At 34.6% G+C, this 16,271-nt stretch overlaps 1 protein-coding gene across 2 annotated transcripts in view; it reads left to right on the forward strand.

Moving 5' to 3' along the window:
- LOC131030928 (kinetochore protein SPC25 homolog) overlaps window positions 1-16,271 on the forward strand; it is a 62,516-nt gene that overhangs the window by 30,795 nt on the left and 15,450 nt on the right. For both annotated transcript variants that reach the window (XM_057961892.2, XM_057961891.2), the window contains exons 4-6: window positions 9,054-9,167; window positions 9,287-9,382; window positions 9,583-9,705. In XM_057961892.2, the coding sequence (XP_057817875.1) occupies window positions 9,054-9,167; window positions 9,287-9,382; window positions 9,583-9,705 (333 nt within the window). The remainder of the gene's footprint in view (window positions 1-9,053; window positions 9,168-9,286; window positions 9,383-9,582; window positions 9,706-16,271) is intronic.

Genomic DNA, 16,271 nt, shown 5'->3' on the forward strand with positions numbered 1-16,271 from the left:
TAATGGGTGTAACAAACCCTAATTAGGGTTTTTATCTTTCAATCTTGGCCATTGATGTGGATTTGATCCTGGCCACTCAATTGTATTGAGAGCACTATATAAGGCTTGCTCTTCTCATTTGTAAGGGTTAATAGACAATAGTTGACCAATAGACAGTAGAGAGCAGTAGGTAGCTAGCCAAAAGTTAGAGTAGAATAAGAGAAGACAAAAATTGTTGCCAAGCTTGTAAATAAACATTCTTTTCATTGAAGATATGGTGGAATGTGTTGTTTCTTCTACATATTGCATGATCTCTTGTTGCATCCTAACAGCTGCTGTCTTCAAAGTATACCCTAAAAACTCCAGGATCAGCAAAGGTAGGACAGCCATCTATCAACATTGTATGAGGCTGAAAGCAGTGGATTAGGGCTCGAGTACTTCTACCCTTATGCTCATCTCCATACCATAAAACGATATTCCATCTGAAACTCCAGCATATGCCACTCAAAATCAAGTACCTTTATGACATCATCTTCATATCTTGGATCATATACCAGCTGCAACTCCACACCTCCACGTACATACCAATCACCATGAAATGCCTCCATGACATGTGTCATAAGTTCTGAAATTGGGGCACCCTCATACTCCACCAAGAAATCTTCATTATGATGGGGTTGTGTCTCAACACAAGTAGACTCCTTGAACTCCTTAGGGATGGCTAAATGCCCAACCAAATTTGATTCACAAATGTCTCCATCTTCACATGCATGCATATCACCGTTAGCTGGCCCATCAAGTGTGTGCTTAACTATTTCATCCATAACAATGACTTGAGCCTTCAAAGGGCTCTCCAAAAGAGGTGACTCATAATCCCCACGATGCAAACTGTGTACAAGCAAAAAATTTTGAATCACACCTTTCCTCATGTCCGTGCAAATCTGAGTGCTCCTCGTGCTTGATCATTATAAGAGGCTCTTCCTTCAAATCTTGACTGTCAACAATAGAAGACTTCACACCACTATTATCCTCATGCATTATGGCTGCCATAGATGATTGAATTTATCCACATAGTTGATCCATCAATGCTGGTTTGGCAAACTTCAGGATAGCAATTTCTTCAATGGTAACTTCTGAGATTTCTTCTAGCTTCTGCTCTTTACTCTTCTCATTCATATCAGTCTCTCTATCCAGTTAGTTATTAAGATGGTACCCCTTCCTCCTGTGCCCTCCTTTTGTTTTCAGTCCATAGTATTCATTGAAGGTCATGTCATTACGAACTGCTGCACTCAAAGCATTATATTCAACATGAAGTCGGTCAATCTCATTAGCTTGATCAGGTTGTCCTTCACCTTTGTCATATGCAGGTTTATCAATACTCTGTTTCTGATTGAGACCTATCAACAGTTGGGCTACTTTCTTCCATGTTTTAGACATGTTGATGTTAAGTTCTTCATACCTCTTAAAGAAGGCCTTTGCTTTGTCTTCACCTGTGTCACCCATACTGGTACCCTGTTCTCATTCGCTCATCAATCTAAGCCCACGGCTGGCAGGACTTAAGCTCTGATACCACTGTAATATCCCCAAATAGGGATAATTGACAAAATAGTAATATTCTTCAAACTTTACAAGAGAATGCATTCAATTTTAAGTTTCTTTAATGGTCTTAGCTCAGCTGTTTATGTTTGCTCCAGAATTGCATATACATGTCACACAAAATTTGCAAATAAATCATAATAGAGATTATTTGCTTTCATTTCCAGAGTAGAACAAATTACAAAGTATGGTGCTCTGACCTTAATTTGCTGCAATTACCAGGAGGGCAGTCATTAAGGTTAGATCGCCAATCTTGTATTGAAACTCTCCAAGCTCCCTATTGGTAATATATTAATATTGAGCGTTATGATTCGCTGATATTAATGGAAGTCTGACACTGAACAATATCTTTATAGACTGATGGAACTAAGGCACAATCTGTACAGTTCTCATGTTCCCTGAAATCACCTCTTCCACGACTACTGTTGAAGTCTTGGTATTTCTGACTGTCTTCTGCTTTCTAATGGTCCCACTGCTCAAATCCTTGAATGATATGCTAATGGGAATCATAGGTATTTCTACATCTCCACAGAAAATGTGAACTTGTATGAAAGGATTACTTCTCATTTCTGACTCTTGCCTTGTGAAAGATGCTGTGGAAATGAGGATGCAGACAAAACACAAAACCATGACTTTACATAGCAACCTGATATGAATTGTGCCAGAGAAGTAAAGATGAGCCGCAATTGCAGAAAGACTCCCATAGCAATATAATTTTCCTGGCTTCGACTATAGTTCCTAAGTGGAGGATATTTATATTCATGATTCTGGAAATATCATGCACCAAACGCTATAGTCACAACAATTCCAAACTTTGGGAAAGCTGAATATAATTCCGCACTACACGCTATGTTAACCCTCGGTGTAACATGCAGAAATTTGAAAGAAATTTAAATTCGAATAATCTAACCGTTGCAAAATAGCCGTTAACATATGCATAGCAAAAGGATATATATATATATATATTTTTTATATTCAAACAGGAAAACGAATAACGATAATGGAAAGATTAAGTGCATAAAACTAAAAATTAAGCATACATGTAATATTTAAGAACTAATTAACTTGCATAAAAAGAAAGAGAGATAGGGTTTAGAGAGTACTTTTAAACTGATGCTAAATTCTGAACTTCAAACTCTGCCATGATGTTGGTGAGGAGGAAAAGTATCATTAGGGCGTTTTTCCGCCCAACCACGGACTATCTAGTCCCCCGTGCCATATCCTTCTGGACTGGCCCGGCCCTTCGCAGGAAGGTAAAGGAATACGAGAACTCAATGCCATCTGAGACTTGGTGTTAGGACCTACGCACTTAGTCGGTGATACACTAAGGGTAACTCCCTACTAGTATGACGCTCTGACTAAGGTTGTATCTGGTGCTAAAGATCAGACTAGTGCATGCATTACGCAACACCACCTTGGCCAAGGTTTTACACTGTAAGCACGAGTCTTCGCACTGTCAATGATCTCACCCTTCTCGGCAATAAGTCTAGGTTTAGGGAGTTCAACTGAACTCAAAAAGGGAAACTAGGACCCGGTGGTTTCAATTGAATGGTGTAAATAACATTGCTAGTCAATGGTTCGGTTTTAAGCAAAACTGAGTAAGCTTGATTAAGGTTTCAGTAGTCTTCTGGAATATGAGATCCTACAAATTTCTGAGGGGCCCAGTGGTTATAATTTCTCTCAATTAATTTTGCAGTTTAAGGTTTCAGTCCATATATCGTACATGTATTGGTACGTAGTATTACACCTTCATGCTTTCGTACACACACAACCTAGTATATGTAAGTACTTATACAGATTGTATATGTACGCAAGTAATTATATACACTACATACACCTTATTCGTTAGATGGGAAAAGAATAAAAGTACCAATGAATAAACCCCTTTCTTTCCATAACAGTAATGGAATGGGCTGCTCCTATAGGAGACTGACACATTAACTCAGTATTAATATAAAAGAAGATCCAGTAGTTCCGTATAAGCAACCCAGATATTTATGGTATGCCAAAAAATGTAATGGGGAAAGCAGGGTTTTGCTGATCAGGAAGCTGTAACATAGTTCCAGCAGAAGATAATGACTATATTTCCTTAAAGTCTGCCAACTGTTCAAACCCTTGTCTAACATGGATAGTTTAAGTTCTTTTATACCTTCACATTTTACATCAAACTTAAGGAAACCGTTGTGTAGGTTCTTATACACACATATCTATATATATATACTTGCTGTATATACAAATATATATGTATAAAAACCTATTACAACTCCTCACATCAATAGGAACAAAATAAACAATGCAGTCACAGCTATGTATGCCCTCCCTTACTTCTTATATGAAATAAAAGCAGAATGGAAGGATAATTACTTCCTAATTTACAAAATGGCAACCAGGAAATCTGGTTTAACTATGAAATAATGCAGCTGTGGTACGTATTTCTTCTTGCCCATTTTAAAAACTGTCCAAACCCTTCCTAGATTCAACAGTACCAACTATGTTTCCTCACAAAAGCTAAAGATACATTACGTATTTCATTTGATTGCATAGGGTTAACCCTCTCCTTAATTTCCAGAAACAAAATTATTACTGAAATAATAACAGAGTAATAACATGAGAAAAAGCATGTATGCACTTTCCAATTTCAGACTACCACTGAACCCCTAACATAATACATTAAATTTCTTCATGCTGCTTATCACTGATAAAACTGAAACTACAGCAAATATAAATCATAAGAGTGCAGAAGGGTTTCCAGCCCATGTGATTTGCCATGAAATTTTCCAGACTTCCAGTATTTAACAAACCACAAAAACATTTATGTAATTCCTTCTTTTTTTATTTTTCATAAGGGAAAAATAACGGTAAGAAGAAGAGGAATTCGCAGGTCTGAAAGACAACATGACCTGTGATTTGAAGTATCTTGTCTGAGAACCCTCTGGAATACCAAATAGCAGAGCTGTGAATGGAAGCAAGCACCAAACAACCCCTATTCCTCTCGTTTTTTCTTTCCAGAAGCCAGCCGTAACAAAAGATAATAATCTCCTCTCATATCCTTTTAGTTTATATAAACCACGCAGTCCCAAATCCACGCCCTAATACCAGGCGGATTATCCAAAACCCCCAAGGAGTCACGCAGGGCATGCTTGCATTCCTGTAACTGCATTTCGCTTTCATCCCACGCCCTTCCAAAAACATCCCCAAAAATATCTTTCCATGATGATATAAAATGGTGCGTGAAGTTTCTAATCTATTCCCTTTTTTTTCAATGCCCGATAACTCCATAATAAGGGATGGCGATATACTAGGTTTACTTTACATTATTCTTTTTTTTTGCTCTTATTACTTTCTAACTAGCCCGATAAAATATTAAGGCTTGCTCATTAAATAGGAATTATATGATGGTTATCATTAAAAGAATTAAAAGTTTTTATTTAAGTCTTATTTCTTTCAACACTTATGAAAGAAAATAATTTCATCTATTTAACCATTGATATTGCCAATAAAATAATTTATTTAATTAAAATAAAACTTGTCACACAATCATAATTAAATTTAATAATACATGTTTATTTATGTTTATATATACGTGACCTAGACTCCCTACGAATATCTGATTGCGGTAGTACGTATACGATCGGGTATACGTGCTACCGTACCCAGGTACTCGTATAGGATATATCAATTATGTATATATATACATATTCATAAACATATATATTAAAAGTAATATTAGTCTGGTCAACTTAATTAATAAATAACGAAGCGTCAAACCCCAGATTCTATGCACTGACCTACCAGGTTAATCGACACACAGGCTAACCAAAGTCTGACAAGATCCAACTAGGTTTACCTGGCCTAGGCTAGGGTTTTCAAATGACATTGAGTTCTGGCATTCTTTCACCTCCCGACCTGATGATACTTTCCCTCCTTTTGGAGAGGACGACAATCTCCTGCATACACTTGGCCCAGGGAAATCGGTTAGATCAAATCTTGTCTAGTTCTGACAATTAATAAACCATGATAAAAGTGAAACATGATATCATATAGCTAGCTGGAATTCCTCAATTTACTAAATCAAATTACATCAATTCGCATAGAAAACATAATTAACATTATTCACACATACATTATCATCTGAACAAATCCATCATTTAAAGCATAAAACTAGGCACATCATACATCACATGAGTATATCAAAATGCACCAAGGTTAACATGTATCGGGACAAGAATACTGCATAAAATCACTAGGGCACAAGTGGGATGTAACACTCGGCCTTCAATATGTGTGATAAATATTTCAACCGACTACAATCTACCATGGGACTTATTAATATTGACTCTTTGCCAATATCGCTGCTAATTATAAACTATTGGCAAGTATAATTATTCAACCCTTATCTTTCCTTTTATTTATTCAACAGGTGTTGTAGTAATTAAATCAAATAAAGCTCACACCAATATATTCAAAATAAAAAATCTTTTTATTTCCAAATAAATACAAATTGTTATAGCTTCGCAAATATCTTTTATTTCTCCAACAACACTTACAAATTTGTCTCCATTGGAGACCTCACAAATTTGGCACAGATGTAGACTCTGTTGCGAATTGTAATGTCCCACCCTATCTAGGACACTGAACTTTCTGAATAGTAGAAGAACACCTGCTGGTTCTTTAATTAAATTAATAATACTATATGTCCATTCTTTGAATGTGATCTTTCAGAGCTAGACAGAAGTTGTAGAAGATGTAGTTGTTTTTGGTTTGAAGTTTTTGAAAGGAGGAAGATAAATGCTGTCTTCTGATAACAAGAAATAGATTGAAAGCTAACTTGAAATCACATTTAAGCTTAATACTTATACCAGCATTCTATTGAAATGGAAACAACAATCTTCTGGAAATAGTTCTATTACAAGCAAGTGAAATTCTTAAGCCACTACCAACATACCCGGTAGTTTTGAAGAGGAAACATTGAACTCCAGTTGTAGCACACAACTAAGGAGCTCACTAAGAAAATGAGGTGCTTACCCAGAAAAAGACTCACAGAGATCAGAAATCTGATTCCTTCTCTTCAAACTGCTGTCATATGATAGTTTGCTGATGGTGATATTGTTAGAGTGTATAGGCTGAAGTTTCCCCTTAAGTTGGGGTTTATTGTACACTCCAAATTCTTTAGATGGTACGGCCTGCTGTAGGTCTGTTTTGATGTGTTTTGATATCCCCTTCATTGCTGCAACCTTCCAGAACTTGTTTGCTGTGTAGGGAAAGATAGTACTATAATGTGCAGCTGATTAGAACACAGTTTGGGGTGGAAATGATCTTCAAAGAGTTGGCCTACCAAGCAGCCACCTCCCTACAGCTGTAGACTAAAAACTCTATAACCAGTCCCAAACACTCTTCAAAATTGCTGTCCAGCCTTCACACAAATCGTACTCATGTGCCAATACATTCCTTGTGCAAAGATCCTTAAAAAATGTATTCTAAACCTTCTCAATCAAGACAGTTTAGCCACACAATCAAGCAAGTAGGTGACTCAGATTTGTATACCAAACTAATTCACTTTAAGCTCCATGGAAAGTGAAACCCTTGATGGCGGGAGTTCCTCTTCACACCCTTGGCTGGTCTCTCACAGCTGTAGATGTGCAGCAATGGAGGTTTCCGTCTCCAAAGCCCTTAAAACCACAAGCTCCCTAAGGAAGGTGAGAAAGAGAAGTTTTTATCCAACATAATGACTTTGCCCATAAGTTTGCCTTTTAATACTTATCCAAAGTTATGCCCTAATTAGGGTTGAACCCTAGCACCTCAATCAGATTTAATGATTTAATATTGGTTACTTTCTCCACATTATAATATTCCCGTTTTGGAGTGCTTACCTTATGTTATGTGCTTTTTCCACTTAAGTCATTCTTTTATCTCTCACTTCCCCTTTCACTCTTTCTCTAGAGATAGGAACTTAGGATAGGTGAAAACTCACTACTATTAATGTATTTTTAGCAACCCAAGGAGAGATTATGAAATTCAATGTGGCTTAACTGGAGTGATTAGATTAAATGCTCTAGCAAAACAAGAAAGAACCCTCCTGACACATTTTCATGGAGACCAACTTGCTTGGGTTCTCTATCCAACTTGTTAGTCTATGAGGACCATTAATAGACTGACCTTGTAAGCAAAATTGGCTGAGGGGACATTACACAATTCCACTTCTTCGGAATAACTAGGTTTTTCATCCAGCCCTTCTGTCAACTCCTTAAGGTTTATGTCTCTAGAAATCATAAACTTTTATCAAATCTAAAGTATGACTCACCACAACCCAACAACCTCCTCATGAAGACTTTCAGGAACTTTTTAGAAGATTAGGCCAACTTTAATATTAATCATATTTGGAGAACTTTATTTAATAAAGTGACATTTAATAATATTTTATTATTGTTTAGTTAAATTAATTAACATTAAGTCATCATTTGAATATTTTATTAATTTTTTTGACGACTTAATAGAAATCAATTTAATTAATTGTCACCTCAAAAATTGGGGACATTACATATTATGGAACAAAAATAAGAAATTGAAAACATATTATTATGTGTACTCTGTAATTTAACAGTGATGAGAAGTGGATTAAAGAACAAGGCAAATATAAATAGTGAATATGGTTGGAACTATACAGGTTGGTCAGTTAATGTACAGGACAGTGATAACTTGATAAGAGACACAGATGGTACACTAAAGAAGTGTGCACTAAATCTAAATGGAGCGATATTTTAGACACATGTTGTGGTTGAGGTGGGATAAGTAGTGAAGATGGCAGTATCATGACTGAGGATGCTAGAATATTCTAATGTGGAAAAGTTTGGCTCGAAATAATATATTCTGAACTGAACAAACAAAATCTAGATAAATCTTTTTTCCTTTCTGTTAAACTTATCAATGTATATTTTGAACCAAACAAACAAAATTATAGACAATTTTTGCTTCCTGTCCATTATGAAGGCTGCAACAAACAATCTTTTTATTGTGAATAAAAACAAACCTTAGTTCTACTGAAATATCTCATTGTGCAGTACATAGAAGAGGATAAAATTATCTTGAAGAGGTATGAGACACAGGGCAATAAAATATGCAAGCATTGAATAGTTAATGCATAGCGGCAAGACTCAATCTCAATGGATCTAAAGCAAAATTTCTTCCACCCAAAAATAGGCTTTTGAAAATGATAGGGCTGAGATTTGACAAAGTCGAGTCTCCAAATGTCACGGAGGCTGATGTTCATCATTGTTAGCAACTTAGCTTCATCTCCATTGTGTATATGAGTAAAAGCAGAGGTTTTCCAATTCATAGCGAGTATTTAGTAGCACCATAAACATTGCGCTATTTGAATTTTAAAGAAATTGATTATGAATAGGACTTTGTGTTTAATTTTTTTGCTTATGTGGGCTTCTAAACACATTCTCAACCACAATCTTTTTTCTTCATTGAAAAAGCATTGACAATGCTAGAGGAGAGCAATCAGCCTGATTTGAGATTCAAGAGAGGACATCAAGAAGCTGTGGCATGGTACAATAGAGCACTTGGCTTTCGTATTGAATGTGGACATGGTGAAAGACTCAAACCTGATTTTATAATGGATCTTTATTTATCAGTAACTTTCCATTTTCAGCAGTTTCACATCAGAAGTATGTCAATCACGGAGCAATTTTTTATCTGTTTGCTGTAGGTATCAAATTCATTTTTGTCAATGTTGATCAAGTAAGTCCAGCTCGTGAGTTTTCATTTAGCATCCGTCATTGCCGAAGGAATGACCGCTATACCTGTATGTTGATTCTAATTGCAGTTCATTATTTTTATAGTGCAAGCTATCATTTCTGAAAAAGAGCCCAATTTGAATGACATTGTAGAGGATTTTCTGCTTGCTGCTACAGTTTCTATAGTTATTAAATGCTTTTAATCTATTTTTCTCTGCTTAATATCTGTGAATTGTAATAATATAATGATACCTGGCTGTATTGGCAGTATTAGATTGTGATCCCAGCTTTGAAGGTACTAGAGAATTGCTCGATGAGTTGAATCAGACTAATGATCTGTTCAAGTTTGTAAGGGTTATGAGGAAAAAGTTTCAAGAACTTTCATTGAAGGGTATGTTGCTTTGGCTATCACTTAAGGATTGCTTTATTTTTAATACATTTTATCATTATGTGAAAAAGAATGGTTGTTTTTCCCTGGCAAGGGTCTAAGCAGTGGGCTTAAAACCTTAACACTAATAATTTCTTTATTTTAACCTTTTACTGCACTGTTTACGTCATGATGATTTTTTGCTAGGAAAAGAAAAGATTATTATGTTAAAAAATTTCAGATTTTTCTCGAGTGCCTCACAGTATGACAGTGAAAAAATTCTGTAATTTCAGATTTTGTGCAAAACTAAAAGTGAGAATGGCATCCAAGTTAAAGCTAAAAGCAAAGTCTTGCTAAGACCTAGTACTAGCATATCAATATTCATGATCTCCCAGTTGATTTTATCATCATTCCTAGCTTTAGTAATAACACAATTTCATATGAATTCCTAGCTTATTTTATTAGCTTTCTTGGCTTTACCAATTCCAAAATCTGACTGATTTCCATTTTGGGTAACTACAAAAATAAGTATACGGACTGCAGATTAAATAGTAACTGAGGTCTTGAGAAAAAGCTAGATTGGGAATTGAATTGAAGAGTAAAATATTAATCAAAATCATACTGGTAAATCAAATGGGTGTCCAATATGTGACTCTATATAAACTTCATTTGAAACTTTGTTTATACATTGCATTGACATTGTGAGTTTTTTATTATTGAACCAAGGTTGCATTGAAATCTTCCATAATCATTATAATGGAGGGATTTTGGAATTGAAGATAGTGCTTTAGGATTGAATATTAAGTTCTTAATTCCTTGGTTGGTGTCTCTAATCTTGCCACGCGTGAGGTTTCTTGAAACAAAATAACACTTAGAACCCTGCCATGCTCAATGAAAGACTTTAGATCTTGGATTTCTTTATCTTGGATAATCTCTCCTTTGTAAGACATTTCTTCATTTTGCAAACTATTACTTATGCCTATTTTGGCTCAATTATGTGCAACCAGTTTCATTGCACTTCACCATATAACAAATACTCGAAACTCCCACTAAAGTTATTGCTTAGGGTGCTACTTTCTTAATTGCTATTGTTAAAGCAAGCTTATGACATAATATAGATGTTGAATCAATAGTGATGATTATTCAACTCAAGTGCCTTAATAGACACAAGGTTGGTTGACAATGAGTAGCTAAAGGGATGAAGTTGTGATTGTTGAAGGCCTTTGAATTCTCTAGAATTCTTTTAAGACATGCTTTCAAATAGGTGTAAATAGGTGTTGGGAATGAGATACAAGAGACAATGATTTAAATTATCTTAACCATTGTTGTTTTAGCAATTGTTAGTATTATAATGGTTTTTCATGTTGGTAGCAAATTTGCATTAATCATGCAATTTTTGATTGGTAGGGAAGGGAAATAACTATGGCCCATTTCCACCAATCTTCATTTATGTCCATTATGAAATATAATGTGATTGCTATTGCTAGATTGAGTACACGATGTCTTCTCTACTAATAATTCCCTCAATCCTCTCTATGATTTGCATTGGCAACTGGATTTCGTTTCTTCAGTTGTCCTTGTGCCTTTATGTTTCATAAGCATCCTAGGAAGGTTTGTAGTGGGATGGTTGGCATGATAAATATTATTATTCTCCTAATTCATGCCATGGTTGGCTAGTGTGTTAGGGCATGACATTTGCTTCAAGGTACAAAGATTAGTTCAATGCAAGGAATTCCAGTAATGAGTTGCTCTCCTTATTGAGCTATCACTCATATCAATCAGCTAGGACTTGAACTTGGAACCTTCCATTTGTTGTTGGAGTGCTCTACCAATTGAGCTATTGACACCTCTTTGCCAGCCCATCGTCAATCCATATGTGGCTTATTTCCAACATGCCCCCTGCCCTCTGCCCTTTAAGTTACATTGCAGATGCTTGGGGCTCCTAGCATGGTTCTCATACCATAAAATAATTAAAAATATACATGATGATTATCAATATATTTGATATTAACAAAAGAGAAAAAGTCTCCTTAAATAAGAGATGCAAACAATTTATCCTTAAAGGATAAGATCTACAACTAAGAAAGCAGAGGATAAGAACTTAACTATAAGACTAAATAATATTCCTTAAGTCTATCTTAAAGACTTAATTGACCATTATAAACTAAATATTACATTATTATTTTAGTACTCCTATCATTATGATGGTCTCCAATCTTAAGGATACTTGAGAATTGAATGTCTTGGAGTTTTCATGTAACTTATGACTCCCTTCAAAAATCCTATAAATATTGTGGAGTTCTCTAATGATTTTATGTCCAAATTTAGCAGCCATGAACTTTGCTTGTTGATAGTAGCCTTCTCAGTAAGAAATACAAATATGAATATAATGTGATCATTCTTGGTTTGAATTATTCCCTTTGTCATGGATTGTTTTTGGATGCCATCTCAAAGTTGACTTGAACATCGCTAATGTTGGGCAGTTTGTTGGATTATTATTTGCTTGTGAATATGGAATCATTTGATTGTAGTAGGAATTACCGCACATGTTTAGGAGTAGATATCTCTTGGCATCTAGTCATTGAGGTTTTCATTATGATGCTTTTGAAATATGGTGCCATGAAGACAATTGAAGAAACTAAATTATGATGCTAATGTAGATCACAAAGAGGATTGAGGAAATTAATAATAGAGAAGACTTGTGTATTACATCTCCAAAAACACAATAATGTAATATACCCTACTAGGTTTAGGCTTGTTTTAACCATAATTAAGCTATTTCAATATACTTATGACTTAAACTAAGTTGATTAGGAGACATATCTATCTTAGCGTGAATCGAATCGGTGATATTCCATAGTTCAATTGGTCAATTTGCTATTAAGTAAATTGTTCATCTACCCCAATGGATAATTAACTCTATCATACTTGATAATTAATTTTTTTCTGATTCATTATAAATCATTTACATATTTATTAATTACTAATTGTATGAATTATTATTCATTACTGCAGATTAGTTTCTAAAAATTAATATAATAATTATAATTAATAGCTATATTTATAACTATTATATTACTATCTACATTTATATTATTATTAAATTCTGCATAAGAATATTATCGGACTTTATATATTAAGCAAACATATTAAGCACACCCCATGCATACCAACAAGAACAAGGATGTTGCTGCCTGTAACTAATGATAGTTCTGATCTGATCTGTATAGTTCTTTTGTCTTTTTATTCTGCTGTTCGATTCATTTATTCCTCTGTCTAAATTATATTTTTTCAGAATTATATTATTCTCTGTATCCTCCCTTACTTGGGACCGAAATCTGAATATATACATATACTCTTCCTTACCTTTTCACGAATAGTCAAGTCCCTTCTAACTTTTCTTTTCATAAATGCATCGCCTCTATTCATAACTATTAGTTATAAAAAATCGATTCATAGAATGATTTGTAATTATTAGCGCATAGGAGAAAAGCAACTTCAATCTTATGCGATTTATGTTTTTACCACGATAAGTATATTTCCTTTGTTTTTATCGAAGATCTTAGACTTTGGTTTTTGGTTACCACCGATCTTCAACCAACTTTGACCATGTTAAGACTCTTAAGACGTGGCTTTCCACTGTTTCCATGTCAGTTTTGACACTCTTTGCATCCACTGTAGAAAGTGAAGAGGAATCTTATTAATATGAATATCTTTTAAATATTATGAAATTTATTATTATTTGTTTTGTCACCTATATTTATCACTCAGTTTGACCACTGTTTGCTGTTATCACTATACAGTATACTGATTTTATCACTGCATATATATTACTGCATATGTACTTCCAACCTCATGATATATTCTGTGTATACATATTCTGTGTGCATCTATATTACTGGATATATAGATTACTGTTGATAGATCACTGTAGTACTGTCTGCATCTATATGTTTAGATTAGGATTACAATCAGACTGCTGCATATGTATGTGTAAGGCATACTAATGTAAGGAATCCTCGGAACATAGTAAGCATACAATCTTCTTTGTCATCAATGACAATTTTTCCATCAAATTATGTTTATAATATAATATTAATTTATTTTTTATTTGAATGTTTCAAGATATTACTAGTAATAAACATTAATAAATATTAATTAAATAAATAAATAAATTTCAACTAATCATTATTTGGTAATTATTATATTAATTAATAATAATAATTGACATATATATGACGATCAAGGAGGGGACATGACAAATAATGATGGAGATGATCAATTTGCTCAAATTCAAGACATTGTGTACTCAATCTAGCAATGGAAATCGCAATACATTTCATAATAGATATAAGTGTAGGTAGGTGTAGACAAACCATATTTAGTTCCCTACTAGTCAAAAATTGCATGACTCTGCAAATCTACTACAAACATGAAAAACTATTATAATCCTAACAATTATTAAAACATTAATGGTTAAGAGAATTTACCAAACACTGCCTCTTGTATTTCATTCCCAACACTTGTTCGTAAGCACATCTTGAAATAATTCTAGAGATCTCATGGCCTTTAACGATCACAACTTTATCCCTTTAGTTGCCCATCGTCAACCAACCTTGTGTTCGTTAAGGCAAATGAGTTGAATAATCATCATTATTGCTTCAATGTCTATATTATATCATAAGCTTTCTTTAACAAAAACTAGGAAAGTAGCACCCTAGGCAAGAACTTTAGTTGGAGTCCAAGGTATTTGATATAAGGTGGAGTGCAATGAAACTAACTACACATAATTGAGCCAAAATAGGCATTAAACCATAGTTTGGAAAATGAAGAAGTGTCTTACGAAAGAGAGATTATCTGTAATATCCCCTTTTTGAAATAGGATTTAATAATAAACAATAATGATAAAATTAAAATGTAAAAGAACAAAAAAATAAAATTTAAATTATAAATATAAAAGAATCAAATTAAACATAACCATAACTAAAATTTAGTTAAGTTTAATGAATGGTCAAAAGGCATGAGATGGAAAGTTGTGACTCCCTCAAACATGAGATATAGAAGGGAGAAGAGAACTTCATTTGAAAGGGGGAGGAGGATAGAGGAAGAAAGAAAGAAAGGAAGATAGAGGAAGATAGAGGAAGAAAGAAAGAAAGAAAGGAAGATGTGTAAGAGGAATGAGAAGAAAATAAGAAATTGATTCATTCAATAAGCAGAAATGATGAAGGGTTGTGACTCTTTCAAAGAGTGGTAATTATGAAAGGTTGTGACCCTTGCAAAGGGGCAGACATGGTGAAGGGATGTGACTCTCCCTCACATTAGAGGATATAAAAAGGAGAAAGTCTCATTTGAGGAGGACATCTAAGGCAGATCAATTTGGAGAATAATTTATAATTCTCAAAGGGCAGCAATGAAGAGCGATGACTCATTTCTTATGAAGAGGTGTGACTTCCCACAAATGAGGATATAAAGAAGAGATTAATTCAATTGAGAAGGGGAAATTGGAGGAATCATCCTAAGATCAAAGAAGACAAGAAAGTCAATGGATCAATATCTAATATCAAAATTAAAAAGGGTGAAAATTAGCAAACTTCGATATCTACAAGGGCAAGATTTAGGGCAATCCCAAAAGGGGACATTACATTATCCCAAGATGAAAAAACCCAAGATCTAAGGTTTGCTATTGAGCATGGTAGGGTTCTAACTAAAAGACTATTTCAAGAAACCTCGGGCATGGCAAGATTAGAAACACCAACTAAGAAATGAAGAATTTAAAATTCAAGCCTGAAGCTGTAATGTCCCCTAGTGAATTTGATTATGAATAGTGCAGTTTTAGATCAACAAGATTACCCAAAATTATATCCTGATTGTTAACACCTGAAATTAACTGAAAAACCAATAATTATTCTACGATTCTACGTATATTTAAACTTATTAAATTATGATAGTTTATGTAGTATTGCAATGATGAATGCATATCTCCTAGAATAGGGTGCCCTATCCCTATGCAACGCCACTCTAGGGTGCCCTATAGTTGTTCTCCCTCATGCAACGTGTAATTGTAGGGTGCCCTTTACCGCTGTTCTCCCTACTCAACGTATCTTGTGGGGTGCCCTATGGCTGTTATCCCTTTTGGACGTGTCTTATAGGTTACTTTTGGCTATTCTCCTTACTTAGAAGATATGAATTCAGTTTAATCCACTGTCCAGCGTACTACTTAATTTACTATTTCCTTCATAATTAACGTAATTCACTAGTTTTATCGAATACCCATTGTAGTGATATATTGTGCCTTATTAAGTTTATTATCCTTCTTTAGTTTATGAATTTATCAAACACCTGGAGGAATTTGCTCGTACTCTTATCCATGCACCGGATTTCATCACTCTCCCGATCGCTATGGTTTTCATATATTGTCCCTTTCGATTTATGTAGTACATAAGGTATAATTTCCCACAAAAATGGTCTCTGTGTCCTCCTGTCCAAAGCGGATTGCAATTATATAAGTCTTTGTGTCCTTTTGAGGGGTCACGCTCATGGAGCGCTCAGACATAGTGGTGGCGACTCCTTGGAAAGTCGCCACCCTTCCC

This window comes from Cryptomeria japonica, chromosome 5, assembly GCF_030272615.1.
Source record: "Cryptomeria japonica chromosome 5, Sugi_1.0, whole genome shotgun sequence".
Lineage (NCBI taxonomy): Eukaryota > Viridiplantae > Streptophyta > Pinopsida > Cupressales > Cupressaceae > Cryptomeria > Cryptomeria japonica.